The sequence below is a fragment of the Bubalus bubalis genome, chromosome 8 (assembly GCF_019923935.1).
Source record: "Bubalus bubalis isolate 160015118507 breed Murrah chromosome 8, NDDB_SH_1, whole genome shotgun sequence".
In the NCBI taxonomy this organism is placed as follows: Eukaryota; Metazoa; Chordata; class Mammalia; order Artiodactyla; family Bovidae; genus Bubalus; species Bubalus bubalis.
The window spans coordinates 93,622,932-93,637,714 of record NC_059164.1 but is presented as its reverse complement, the minus strand read 5'-3'; the positions used below and the strand labels follow the sequence as shown (position 1 = coordinate 93,637,714).

The window sequence follows — 14,783 nt, the reverse complement described above, 5'->3', positions numbered from 1 at the left end:
GGGTGGGTCCCTGAACACCACCATCCCAAAGCTTGTGCATCATCTCAGGACAGGAGTGTACACATCTCTCTCCCCAAACAGACTGGCTGACTCCCACCCAGCCACAACCCCACGCGAGCTCAGTCTTATGCCTGAGGCACTCACTGTACAGTCTGGTAGTCAACACTCCCAGCTTTTACCTTCAGAACAAGGATGGACCGATTTTCAAAGCTGTGGCCAATCTGAAGTTTTGAGACAATATCTGAATGCTCAGTTACAAAGTTGTCAATCCAGGTATAGATCTGAAAGGAATGAAGTTTCTCAGATGGGCAGTTAAGCAGGGAGGGAGCAAACCCCAGGGTCTCTCTGAATATTCTCCTTCCCTGATCCTACCACCCTCTTTAATGCTTTCCCACCTCCCTTGAGGATCTAAAAGAACTGCAAAAATCAAAGACTACCTCCGGGTCTAAGGCAGGAGCTGTGGTCAGCCTGGATTCCCAGACTTTTCACCTCCGTGCAGTGCTATGCCTTTGCCTGGAAGAGCAGCATGTGCTGAGCCTACTCAGTCCCCTAGGGTTAGCCTGCAAGGCTCTCTCTGGTGGAAGTTTCTCTTACTTCCATTTTATTGACCCCTTCAATCCACTTACAGATCTCATAGTCCTTGCAGTGTTGTTTTTAGTCATCCTGCCCCTTTTAGATTCTAAGGTTCTTGAAGGCAGGATTATTTATCTCAGACATCAATAACTTTCCCCCAGTGTCTGCTCTACACTTTCTAGGCAACAGCTCACAGTCTCCTATAGCCCCAGAGCCCTGAGTCTGGACAACCTGAGGGTCCAAGAGGACAGCAGGGTCTAGAGCCTGATGGGGCAGACCCACCTCCTCCAGGGTGTGGTAAGAGGAGTAACTGAAGCTACTGGTACTTCGCTCCAACCGGCGGGATTTCGCCATGGCTTCTCTCTCCTCGTCCAGCAGCACCTGGGAGGCAGAAGCACATATTGGAAGGGAAGGCGAGGCTGGGCCAGGATGTCACTTCCGGGTCCTGCCTCAGCTGGCTGCACAAAGACAGCATCAACACAGCAGAATGAGCCACCATGAGTGTGAGTTGTGCAACAGGAGATGCCAGGTTGCGGGGTGATTCTTCTGCTTGGCAAGCTGGCATTCATCCTGCCTTTTCCCAAATGAGCATGGATGGGTCAAGGAGTCTGGAGAATGTGGTCCTAAGTCTGCCACTGCCACTAACTTGCTGTGGAACCTTAACCTTGGTTTCCTCAGCTTAAAAATCGGGACTTGCCTTGCCCATTTCAATAGGATAAAATGTAATAACAAATACCAAAGTGCTTTGGAAAAGATGCTCATGGGTGGCTGCCAACATTGCTTTTGCCCTCTGTGAACACTCTGTTGAGCGAAAGCCCAAGCTGAACTATGGACACTGACCCCTGGGAGAGCAGAGGGCTCACCTGGCCCACATCATGCACTCTACTCCAGGAAGTAGCCCTGACAGTTGAAATCCAAGCCATTTGAAAAGCCTGTCCAAACCACTTTACCTAATGTGCCAATAGTCTTTCACTCACCACTTTAACTGTCTCTTAAACACAAGTACAGATGAGCCAAAGCAGCATCCTTACTTGAGTGGCAATTGGGAGCTGGCTCTCAGCCCTTCTGTGGTACTTCCCTCAAAGAGGGCAGTACAGTGCCTGAGTTGAATTGACCTCCCACATCATCCCGGGGCATTTTCCCCACTTTTGAAGTCAGTGAAATGGGCAGGTGCCCTTTACCCTAAACTCATACCCTTACATTGTCACCCAGGGACGAAGACACCCCAGGACTCAGCGATGACTACAGCGTGGGAGGGGTCTGGGCCTCTTTGCAACAAAAGGGAAAGCAAAGGCCCTCAACCCAAAGGCACCCTGGTTTGCCCGTCTGTGGTTGTTGTATAGTCACTCAGTCATGTCTGACTCTTTGCGACCCCATGGACTGAAGCCCACCATGCTTCTGGGTCCACGGGATTTCCCAGGCAAGAACAGTGGAGTGGGTTGCCATTTTCTTCTCCAGGGGAACTTCTACACCCAGGGATTGAACCTGTGTCTCCTGCAATGGCAGGCAGATTCTTTACCACTGAGTCACTGGGAAAGTCCGTGCACCTCTGGATCACAAGTAAATCCTGATGATGCCTTGCTTCAGGCCAGGGCCTTTTAGTTTACCAAGCATCTTAATACTCATCATCTCAGTTGATCTTATGACCTGATGACAGGGCAAGAATTAACTATTCATGTTTTAGAGATAAATCAAATTAGAGAGATAAACAGACTTAACAGCAAAGCTAACAAGGGACAGAGATGAGATAAAAATCCAGATATCCTAGTTTCTAGCACTATGTCCCTTAAGGCCAGCTGGCTAGCAAAATTAAAGGCAAATAAGAATCACACACACACACACATACATCTATGTATGTGTGTGTGTGTGTGTGTGTGTGTGTGTATACATAGAGGGAGAAAGAGAAAGCACATGTATAAAATGCTAACAACAGGTGAGAAGTCCATCATACTATTCTTATAATTTAAAAGTGCTTTAAAATAATGAAAAGGCAAATCCCTAAGCATAGGAAAACAAGACAGTAAAATGCCAAAAAAAATTTACCCAAATGCTAACATTATTGTTAGGATAGAAAGCTTGTGATTTTAAGCAATTTTTCCTTTTCTCTATTTTTACATTTTTCACAGCATGCTCATATTACTTCAATAAGTAAAATCTTCTAAATGAATAAATACTAAAACAAAGGCAAAAATGCCCCAATGTCTAAAAATGAAGGAGCAGCCATTCATGGAGTCTCCAGTCCCAGGGCTAGAAGACAGCCCCTCTCCATCCCCACCTGCTGAGGCCGAGGTCACTGCCGGGTGACACTCTCACCCCACTCCCCCTGTCAACTTACTCACAATCCTCAAAGCACAAATTTAAAAATGGGAGTGGAAATCAAAGCTTGGGGGCTTATTTCTTTCTGAGCACCAACTACACATGTGGCATTTATAATTGTGATGTTTTCTAGCTAAACTGGCTGGGCTGGGGACGTTCCCACTTGGTCAAAGCAGGGATTGCTGGTTTACAGAGAGATGGCTGGAGGAGCCCCGATCTTCACTGGCACAAGGTTGTGTGGTTCACAAGCACCATCCTGGGAAGTCCTAACAAAGGAAATTTGTCTTCTTCCCAGAAAATCGACGGAAATCTCAGCAGCCCCCATGACCGATGTGTGCCCGGCACCATGGGCTAGGCACAACCAGCTGCAGTGAGCAGCAGAAAGAGTAGGTCAGGCCAACATACCCGGAGTCAAGGCCGGTTCTGTCCCATGCTGGTCCCACCGCCATGAAGTTAGACTAACATCCTAGGGGTGGAGGTGGTGGGTGAAGATGGAGGAGAGAGAAGACAGGACTGGAGGACCCACTTCTTTCTACACAGCCCAGGGACACCCACAGGAAGAGAGTTCACACAAGGTTGTCCTTTGTTCTACACAACAGCTTGGAGGCAAATGGGAAGTCGGCACCCAACTGCAAATAACTTTCCAAACACCCTCACAGCCTTGTGAATGGATGTGACACCAGCTTACAAATTGGAAATGCTCAGCCCTCACAGCTGGGCCCTGGATTCCAGGAACATGAATCTGTCCTGGCCTGAAAAATACACAGATGTTTGCTCCCTTCACAGGGCTGAGGGAAGGGAAGGAAGGGGACGGGAGATCTAAGAATGCAGTCTCGTCTCACCACAGCCCTGTCAGGCTTCTTGGAGAAAAAAACAGACTCAGAAGTAAGCCATTTGCCTCCTGGAAGCCATAATCTGACAGAAAAAGTAGTACCTTAGTGTAAATTAATTTATGACAGTTGTAAGGAAGGATGGGGACATTAAGAAGTGCACCTCCAAAAAGGGGGGGGTGGTCCAGACTGAGGGCCCCAAAGGTGAAGATGACACCTGAAAAGAATCTGCATTCACAGCTCTCTCCAACCGCAGACGTGAAATGGAAGCAGCTCCCGGAAGCGGTGGGTGGGGGACAGGAGACAGCTCTAACACGGCTCTGTGAAGACGGCAGTCACTTCTTACCCACCACTGACCTCCTCTGCAGGCCTAACATCTGCAGTGGTAGCTGCATGGCTGGTAGCAACCACAGTCCATGCCTATGCTGGGATGTGGGGCTGGGAGGGTACAGATCTGGGGTTGTTAGAATGAACCCTTCAGAAGTCAAGACTGAACTGGGGCTTCACTATCCTAAAGGCAAAGTTAAAACACCATATGAACAACAGTGACACCCACTAAGGAGGCAGACGGCATAAGAGTAAAGAGTCCAGGGCCTGGAGTCAGGCTATCTCAGGTTAAATCCTTTGTTGTCACTGACGGGCAAATGACTAAGTTCTCTGTGCCTTGGTCTCCAAATTACAAATTTTTCTGAGCTTTCATAAAATGGAGGTCATATTATCATGTACTTTCACACATACTTGAAGTGTTCTTGTGAGGATTAGAAGGGTGAATACATATAAACTGCTTAGAACATTGCCTAGCACACAGTAAATGCCAGCTATGATGACGAGGGACAACAACAGGATAACAGTAACTCTTGAGGTGACTCCAGGACTCTGTGGTGGAATAGTCACTACAGGGCATGACCAGGAAACCTGGGTTCCTCCAGAAACCTGGTGTCTGCCGGACTTGGACAGTAAGTGGACCATCAGTGGTCACTTGGGTGACTCAGACAATCCCTGCCCCTGCCCTCCGCAGGACCAACAGAGGGGCTGGCCCTTCTGTCCCTGTCTCCCCACCCCCGGGACCCTCCTCAACCCTCACTCCCAGGCAGCCAGCCTCTGCCTCTCCTTCAGGGGCTTGCCCATGATTCCTTCCTTTCCTTACCTTTCCTGTCCTCCTCTCCTCTTTAGAGCTGCCACCCACCCAGACCCCAGCCCACACAATTCCCACATTTTAATCTCTTCTGTTCAGCAGACTGGGCTTCCCAGGTGGTACTAGTGGTAAAGAATCCAGCTGCCAGTGCAGGAGAGATAAGAGACTCGGGTTTGATCCCTGGGTTGGGAAGATCCCCTGGAGGAGGGCATGGCAACCCACTCCAGTACTCTTGCCTGGAGAATCCCATGGACAGAGGTGGGCTACAGTCCATGAGGTCACCAAGAGTCAGACATGACTGAAGCGACTTAGCATGCACACACATTCGGCAGAGTAATGTCTGTGATGCACACACTGGGCACTAAAGACACAGCAGTCAACAAAACGAAACTGCCTGCCCTCATGGAGCCCTACAATCTGGTAGGGGAGACAGATGATAAACAAGACAAAGAAGTGAACCACAGAGGATATTAGAAGGCCATAGGTGCCAAGAAGAAAAGTGAGGGAGGGAACTGGGGGAGTGTGGGAGAAGGGCACAACCTAACATAAGGTGAAAAGTTGACATGTGAGTCAAGTTTTGAAAGCAGTGAGCCACATGCTGATATGTGCAAAATCAGCATTCCAGCAATATAGGGCCAGCAAGTGCAAAGGCCCTGAGTATGATCCTAGCCAAAGGCATTGAGGCAAGGGTAGCTCAGGCAAGCTGGAGGAATGTCAAGAAGGTGATGGTGCCTGGAGCAGAGTAAGCAAGAGTCAGCAGTGCAGGGCAGCACATGGATCATGTAGAGCCTTATAGCCGTTTTAAGGACTTTGGCTTTTACTGTGAATGAGGTGGGGAGACACAGAGGGTTTTAAGCAGAGGACTGATATAACAGGACTTGCATACTGACTGCTGTGTTGGGACTAGGCAATAAGGAGGCAAGGGAGAACAGTTAGGAAACTACTAGAATAATCCAGGTGAGGGCTGATGGGGTATTGACCCATGGTGCTAGCATAGAATTTGCAAGATACATCTCTCTACATCTCACTATCAGAAGGGAGAACTGATAGGATTTGCTAATGGACTGTCTGTGGGACAGACCACCTGACCTGCCTCTTGAGAAACCTGTATGCAGGTCAGGAAGCAACAGTAGAACTGGACATGGAACAACAGACTGGTTCCAAATAGGGAAAGGATTATGTCAAGGCTGTATATTGTCACCCTGCTTATTTAACTTCTATGCAGAGTACATCATGAGAAACGCTGGGCTGGATGAAGCACAAGCTGGAATCAAGATTGCTGGGAGAAATATCAAAAACCTCAGATATGCAGATGATACCACCCTTATGGCAGAAAGTGAAGAAGAACTAAAGAGCTTCTTGATGAAAGTGAAAGAGAATGAAAAAGTTGGCTTAAAGCTAAGCATTCAGAAAACAAAGATCATGGCATCAGGTCCCATCACTTCATTGCAAATAGATGAAGAAACAGTGGAAACATTGACAGACTGTATTTTTTTGGGCTCCAAAATCACTGCAGATGGTGATTGCAGCCATGAAATTAAAAGACGCTTACTCCTTGGAAGGAAAGTTATGACCAACCTAGACAGCGTATTAAAAAGTAGAGACATTACCTTGCCAACAGAGGTCCATCTAGTCAAGGCTATGGTTTTTCCAGTGGTCATGTATGGATGTGAGAGTTGGACTATAAAGAAAGCTGAGCGCTGAAGAACTGATGCTTTTGAACTGTGGTGTTGGAGAAGACCCTTGAGAGTCCCTTGGACTGCAAGTAGATCCAACCAGTCCATTCTAAAGATCAGTCCTGAATGTTCATTGGAAGGACTGATGTTGAAGCTGAAACTCCAATACTTTGGCCACCCGATGTGAAGAGCTGACTCATTGGAAAAGACCCTGATGCTGGGAAAGATTGAAGGCAAGAGGAGAAGGGGACAACAGAGGATGAGATGGTTGGATGGCATCACCATGGACTCAATGGACATGAGTTTGAGTAAACTCTGGGAGTTGGTGATGTACAGGGAGGCCTGGTGTGCTGCAGTCCATGGGGTCACCAAGAGTCGGACACGACCAAGTGACTGAACTGAACTGAAGAACTGTCTGGGGGATGTGAGAAAAAGAGTCAAGGATGACTCCAGGTTTCTTGTCTGAGGGACGAGAGGACGGCATTGCCATTTGCTGCACTGGGGGAGGCTGTGGAGGAGCAGGCCAGGGGAGCTGGGTTTGTACCTGTGAAGTCTGAGATGCCCATTAGACACCCAGGTAGAAATGCCAAGTAGATGGTCAGAGATGTGAGCCTTCAGTTCAATTCGGATATGAGAGGCTGGCTGGAGCTACCAACATGGGAGTGCTCAGGAGGTGGAAGGTATTCAATTCCATGATCCTGGATGAGGGGACAGAGAAGAGGTCGAAGGACAGAGCTGGGAAACAGGAGAACAACATGCAGAGAAGCAGCCAGGAAGACGGGACCACCCAGGAGAGTGCGATGTCCTGGAAGTCCAGAGAGGAGACGGTGATAGGTCAGGCTAAAAGCTGGAAGCACGATGCACACTCAGAGCTGACTGCTGAGGGAACTTGGGAGCTGTGTGTGACGCTGTGTGTGACAACTGGGGTGAAGGTAGCGGTGGACAGTTTACCCAAAGAGAGGGATGAAGATGGCATGTAGAGTCAACATTTCCTGGAGTTCTGGTCTTGGAATAAGAGGAGAAGTGGGGTGATAGCTGGAGGTTGGGGGAAGGGATCAAGAGAGGACCTTTTTAAGATGAGAGAAATAACTCTATATTTGTATGCTAATGGGAATGATCCAGGAGAGAGGGGAAAATTGGCCAAGCAGTATTTACACTAAATTGTATTTTACTCTAGAGCGTGCTCGGAGCATGGGCGATTTTTGTTTTCTCCTTTGTGCTTTCCCTTATTTTCCCAATTATCTACCATGAATATTTATTAATTTTGTAATCAGAAAAAAAGCCATTAAAATCCACAGAGCTGATTGCTCAAGTGAAGCCTTTCCATGGTGATTCATCCCAGGGAAAAAAAAAAAAAGGAAAAAACCAAAGGGCCAAAAAGAATGAGGAGGTGAAGAAAAATTAAATGCAAATAGAGCTCACTCAAAATCAGATAATTTCTTTCCTGGCCCACTGCAATTTCCTCACCACCCTCCTGCCTGTCAGTCTCTCCCTGCTCCTGTCCCCAGCTCAACACTGTCAACATTGTCACTGTCAGAAGGATTTTTCTTAAATGCAAATCTGATCGTGTCAGAGCCCTCCGAAGGCTCCCCCACGGTTTTCGGGATTTTCTCTCAACCTTTTCACCTGGTGGAGGGTGCCCTTTGTGCTCTGGTCTGGCCTCATTGCCAATCATGGGCCCCTTCCCCTCCCCGGCCCTCCCTTCTCCTGCTCTTCAGCCACACCGTAATTGCCGCCTTCTCAGAGCCTCAGAGCGACCATGCAGTGCCTCTTGTACTCGCTCCCATAGCAACCTGCTCCACTCCATCAGCGCATCATCCACTCCATTGTAATCACTGATTTACTCCCCTCTGCTTCCCCACCCCCACAGCACTCCAGCTCCCCTGGATACAGGGACTGGATTTCTTTATCTTTGTTTTTCCAGTACCTTGCCTAATACCCAGCACACAGTTGGCACCTCTCTGTCTGTGGGCGGAATGAATGAGTCCACCTAGTCTATCTCAAGCATCTTTCTGATCACAAGACAGGAGGGAGTAGGGGGCACTTCCCTTCCTCAAAAATCTCCAATATCTCTGGCCAAGGTGAAAGCTGGGATCAGGGTTTTTCACACTTTCTCTCAGCCTGATACTAACCAGCAAACACACCCTCTTTCCTTTCCTTCTCACAACCATTAAGTGAAGCAACATTTACTAGTGCTGTGCTGTGCTTAGTCACTCAGTCATATCCAACTCTTTGCAACTCCATGGACTGTAGCCCACCAGGCTCCTCTATCTATGGGACTGTCCAGGTAAGAATACTGGAGTGGGTTGCCAGGCACTCCTCCAGGGGATCTTCCCAACCCAGGGATTGAACCCAGGTCTCCCGCATTGCAGGCAGATTCTTTACTGTCTGAGCCACCAGAGAAGCCCAAGAAAACTGGAGTGGGTAGCCTATCCCTTCTTCAAGGGATCTTCCCAACCCAGGAATCGAACCAGGGTCTCCTGCATTGCAAGAGGATTCTTTTCAGCTGAGCTACCAGGGAAGCCATTTACTAAGTCCTACCTAAATGGCAGGCCCTATGGTAGACGCTGGTGTATAAAGACAGATAAGGCAAATGATTCTATACCTTGAGGGGCTTGGGGAGGGGACTCTTGAGACAAAGACCAATATATTAATCAGGTCTCTCTGAGCAATTCATTCAGCACACAGTTACTGAGGGTCCCGTGAGGGAGACGCTATGCCAAACACTGGGGTGAGAAGATCCAGAAGACAGAAAGCTATCAGTCCTGTGCATCAATAACTAAAACATGAGACTGCAGGCCAGCAACCTGAGTGGTGCAAAGCCCTTCCCTTCTGTTAACGCCTCTGAGTCTCCCTCCTCATGGACACCTTCTCCCATCATCACCACAGATCAACTCAACACAGCAGTCTCCCCCCAGCCCCAGCTTCCTGGAAGCCAAAATGTGATCTCAAGTACGACAATCAGAGCTTGATGCATTGCAGACAGAGCAAGTTGCTGGTGAAAATCCTGCCTGACTAGGTTAGCGCCCAGAGTCCAGGGCATTCTACTGAGAGGCAGTAAAAAGCTCCCCTTTCCCTATCCTTAAAGGGAATCCAGGGCTGGGGGTGACAGGAGAGGACAGCCCCAGAGGAGCCAGTGATTCAGGGAGACTCCCAGGTGCCTCTGGGGCCACTCCTGATACACGAATCAACAGAAAAAGTTTAGAGACCTCTTCATATCTGTTTGCCAAATACTGCAGAGTCTCCAGGGCAGGGCAGACATATGGAAATGAAAACTTTTAAATGCAGGCACAGGCGAAAAATGAGAATTAAGCACTGAATTTTTTGATGTGGTAGCCTCTATTGTCTATGCGAGTTTCCCCATTTTTGTTTGTGGGGGATTTAATTGGACAAAGAGCCTACTCCCAGATGTTAAGCAGGAAACAGATGTGCCTGAGGAGGAGGAAAGGTCTTTGAATGGACCACAGTGCCCCAGCCCTGTCCTTGCATGAAAAGGAATGCACCTAATGCGTTTATCGCCTGGCAGGCGGTGAGTGTGTGCACTCCGGGGACTGTGTGTTCCCACACTCAGAGCCCGTAGAGGAGACTAGCGGCAGCGTGACATGGCTCGGCAGTAACCTGTGTGTATACAAATCTACAGGTACATGGCAGCATCTGCAGAGGGCTGCAGCCAGAGAGGTCTAACCCAGTGGTGCCCCAAAAGAATCATTTTAGGAAAGAGGCTCCTTGAGGGTATTCTGGAAGACAGATGAATTAAAACAGAATTTCATGATGTTCAGAAAAGATGCCATTAAGATGCAGCAACGAGTGAGGGTGGGGAGAGAATGGGGTGCCTGGAATGAAGTCTCCCTTCGCCCTAACCAAGGGCAGGTCTGTAGTCACTTCTCCCAGAGCTGTTTTTCTGGGAGAGTCCTGCCCAGGAGAGACGCCTGGTACTGAGAGCCGGCATTGGAGGCGACAGGAAGGAAACCACAGCAGGGTTCACAGGAGCGGCTTCACTCACCTCTTCCTGCTTCTCTGGAGTGAAGGAATTCCCTGCTATCGAACGGGTGAGACACACAGGGACAGGAAGGAGCAGTCAGAAAAGCAAAGGGAGCCGTCCAGAAGAGCCCTCCCTGCCCTCAGTGCCCAGGAGAGAGCTGAGCTGCCCCCTCCTGTCTCCCTTCTTCCTGTCTTCTCCTTTGCCACGAACTACAGATTCCTCCATAAGAGAACTCTTAAAAACACAACAAACTAGTGAATATAACAAAAGAGAAGCAGACTCACGGATCTAGAGAACAAACTGGTGGTTAGCTGGTGCGGTGCAAAGGGGCAAGACAGAGGCAGAAGAGTGGGGAGTATAGACTGTGAGTGTAAGATAGGCCCTGTGATGTAGGGTACAAGGAATACAGCCAATAAGTTTTGTAATAACTGTAAATGGAAAGCAACCTTTAAAACCATATAAAGTTAAAAAAATTTTTTTTCTTTGAAGAGGACTCCACAAGCTACCCTGACCTGTGAATTATGAACTCTTTCTTGGATTTTTCTTACATTTAAATTTTTTAGAAAGATCTTTCTTAGATTTAAATTTTCTTTGACTAGTGTGAGGTTTCATTCCTTTCCTGGAAGGTTCACAAAAATGCAGATGAAACTCCAGAAAGAAAACATCCACTTTAGCCTTGGGTATTTTTTCTCCAGGTTGGGCCCAAACCTGCAAGGGATATGAAGGTGAGACCCCCCAACCTCAGTGTTGGGGCAGGACCTCACCTGGATGTCCTTTATCATGATGTTGTAAGCAAGGCCGTGAGACTCCAGGTAAGCTTTGATGTCTTTCAATTCAGAGAAAGGAACCCTCATGTCCACAGGGAGGCTGGGCCTGGCTGGGCCGCGCCAGAAGTCCACCTTGGTCACAAAGGAGAAAAAAACAATAGGCAAGTGTATCAAACATCCTGCAGGCACCTACAGAACCGATGATCTTCTCTTATACAGTTGAAAGGGCCCCGGTTCCAAAATGAAACCCTTAAGGCAGAGCAGAAAGACGGAGACAAACAAAATCCCCAGGTCATGGAGTTTCCTTCCCTAATACTAAGCACCTTTGTCTCCCAGCCTCACTCATTCCATGTAACTTCACCCAGATCCAAAGAGCCCACAATAGTTTCCTAAAGGTGAGACAGCGTATCATCTGGGACATTCATATGGTCAAGAACACTGGGGAGAAGAGGGAGACATCACTGCCCCCGAGCCCCAAAGGGGTAGGAGAGGCCTGATCCGGAGCCCTGTGCTGTCCAATTTTCATTTTGTAAAATGGAGAGAATTATTGTAAAGTGTTCTGAGTCCTGGTTGATAGGGGCACTCACACAAATAGGATGGTGGGCTTTGGGGCACATCCAGAAATATCTGGTTGTTTCAACAGCCCTCAGACCAAACCCTTCTATATTGAAGAAAACGTCTTGCCCAGTGGAATACTTGTGGAGGACACACGTTTTCAGAAACCAGGGCTCAGGCTGAGGGACAAGCCCAAATAAAACAGGTTTGCCAAGCTAAGCCATTTCAGTCGGGAAGCAGATGTGTCCAGTGCGTGCGGCATGGCTTCCCACCCAGAGACTCATGCACCTCTCGCGTGGCTTTAGGACCTTCCAGCTGTTTTCAGAGCAGCCCTCCATTACAGGGCAGAGAGGAAAGCCAAACAGGGCTGCCCCACCTTCTGGGCCAGTGTTCCCAGCCTCTCCTGAAGAGAAGCCGCGCTTGATTCTCCCCCGGTGCTGTCATCTCCAGCAGGCACACCCAGAGGGCCAGGTTTGGGGTGGAGGGAACGGGACAGGGAGCCGAGGGTGCAGGCCGCTGTGAGGGAGGAGAGGACATGGCCCCAAGCCCCGCAGATTCCTCACCTTCTGGGGCTTCAGGCCCTCCAGATCCCTGAGAAGTGAAAGCTGCTTCTCATTTTTAGCCAGGATTCGAAGAACCTGGTCACTGGAAAGACACAGAGGAGACCGAGGGAGCTTCTCAGAGGGGTTCCTGAAAGGCTGTGCAGCCTGGAGGACGCAGAGTGGAAAAGAGAACCTGGCGGGATAGCTGGGAGGCGAGAGGACCCCTGGGCAGAAGGACCTGCGGCTCTGGGAAGCTCCAAACTCCTTTAGTCTGAGGCCAAGGGGTCTCTCCAGACCCAAAGATACACCACCGGGGGACTCCATAAAGCCTGTCAGTGCTGCTGACGAACTCACTGCCCACACAGGGGAAACAGGACGGGTAAGGAACATGGTGGTGGAGAAGGGAGGAAGAAAAGAGGAATGAAGGAGAGAAGGGATAGATACAGGGAGTCGAGGTACCGATAGTGGCCCCATGCACTCTTTATACAAGGATCCAGGCCATGTCTGCCCCAACCCCACTGCCTTCTCTCAAGAGCTGGAGGACATGGAAGAGATGAATCTCACCCTACCTCACAGGGGGAAGCTGAGCCCCTCCCCATCCCCCTGGAGAGGTGGGAGCCGGGGCAACTGAGCAGCCTGCAGTGTAGCCTCTGGGGTCTGAGCCGGGATGGCCATGGCTCCCTCCCTGGCCGGCTCTGATACCCTGGATGATGAACCCCCCTCTCTAAGCTTGCGTCTCCTCTTCTCCACTATGGAAATACTATGGAGTGCTCACTTTGCGGAGCCTTTGGAAGGCTGAGAAATCATGTCTGTAGAGGGCCCGGTATGTAATACTCATACTTAATTTTACTCAAAGGAGGACAATACCACACCCACACATTAGGAACACAGTCTTTGGGGGGTTATGACTTTTTTAAGAATCAGAGGAAAGTTATGAACACTGGAGAAAAGTAGATACACACAAAATTTTACACATGGTTTCAGGGGATTCTTGGATTCTTGGGATTCATGCAGACTAAGAACTCTAGATTTGGGGAGGAATAATAAGACACCTGCGCGTCCTGCCCTCACATGCGAAATTGGGAGGTGAAGGAGTAAGAAGTAGGTTCAGGATGGGAAATGAAATCCTGAATCCCTCTGCCCTGATCAGGTCCCACTGGGCCACCAAGTCACCCAACTCTTGGCAATCCTCTCTCCCACTAAGGAGCAGCCACTCACCCTGTGAAATTCATCTGGCCCAAAGCTGCTGCCAGGATAAAGCTGCAGACGAGGAGTGTCCGCCTGCCCACAGGGGACAACCTGCGAATCACGCCTCCTCCAGGGGAACTCTGCATGCTTCTTCCTCCAGGCAAACTTCAGGGGTTTTCCTCACACACAGGCATGGCCAGGCCTCAGGACAGCAGAGCACCTAAAAGCCGGCAGGCCCGGCAGAGGACGTGCGTTAGGCTCTCTCTGGGACTCCCACGTCAGGCCTTCCAGAGGTGGGGCGTCCCTCCCCACTTCTAGGCGAGTCCTCTCCTGGGAAGGTGCGGGGGCCGGGGGTAGGGAAAGAGGAAGTCAAGGCCTTTAGCTGTTTTCCTTCCCAGAGGTTTACTGGGCCAGCCTCTCGTGAATATGGAATCCTCCATCTCCAGAGAAAGGCTGAGAAAAGCCATAGGCCCAAGGAAATCGCTCCTTTCCAGTCTCCTGCTAATCTCGTCTTTGTGCTTCTTCTCCTTCCCCATCCACTCACACATATGATCCTTGAACATAAGGGTGTGGACGCCATTGAAACAACACCAGGTTTAGACACAGAGCTGGGTACTCACTTCTTGTCTAAAAGATCTGGGGCAACTGACCTAGTCTCTCTAAGTCTCAATTTACTCATCAGTCAAATAGGGTTAATAATATCTCCCCTCCCTACCTCACAGGGTTTTCTGGAGGATATTAGATGAGACAACTTGGGTGAATTGGCTTGGCAAAGCCTGCAAAATAGAATGTCTCATTATCTCAAAGCATTAGCTCCTAGTCACAGCTGCATCTTAGGTCAGGACTCTAGCTGCAGTGGAGAGAAGGGGAGAGAAGAAAATGGAGCGAGGAACAAAGGAAATGTCTATTCTATGAGAAGGAATGCAGTGAAGGGCCCCTCTTCGCTGTGTTCAGGTGGTCACCATTATGCCAGGATGGGTAGTGCATTTTCTACTTAGACATGAAGGTCACTGCAGTCATTATTATAGTTCTCAACAGAGAGCAGAGTCAATTTCTCAGTCTGCTGAAGCCCCACACAGCCCCCTTTATGGTCTGGGAACAGTATGAATAAAGCAGAGTCCAGCATACAAAGCAGTCATATTAGAAGGAGAAAGTGAAAGATGATGCCTGAATGGTAAATGATGAATCTAACAGAAAATCCGCAGGAGGTGGAGGAAAG

At 49.2% G+C, this 14,783-nt stretch overlaps 1 protein-coding gene across 7 annotated transcripts in view; it reads right to left on the bottom strand.

Annotated features, from left to right (window-relative positions):
• CPA5 (carboxypeptidase A5) overlaps window positions 1-14,783 on the bottom strand; it is a 52,651-nt gene that overhangs the window by 6,691 nt on the left and 31,177 nt on the right. For 3 of the 7 annotated variants that reach the window (XM_025291527.3, XM_044946867.2, XM_044946866.2), the window contains exons 2-6: window positions 13,595-13,784; window positions 12,398-12,479; window positions 11,277-11,411; window positions 856-954; window positions 180-281 (exon numbers count right to left, since the gene is read on the bottom strand). In XM_025291527.3, coding sequence (XP_025147312.3) covers window positions 180-281; window positions 856-954; window positions 11,277-11,411; window positions 12,398-12,479; window positions 13,595-13,710 — 534 coding nt within the window. In that variant the 5' untranslated portion in view covers window positions 13,711-13,784. Of the gene's footprint in view, window positions 1-179; window positions 282-855; window positions 955-11,276; window positions 11,412-12,397; window positions 12,480-13,594; window positions 13,785-14,108; window positions 14,209-14,279; window positions 14,782-14,783 lie in introns of those variants that run through there. The other 4 variants (XM_044946864.2, XM_044946865.2, XM_044946869.2 and 1 more) reach the window with 4 other exon arrangements.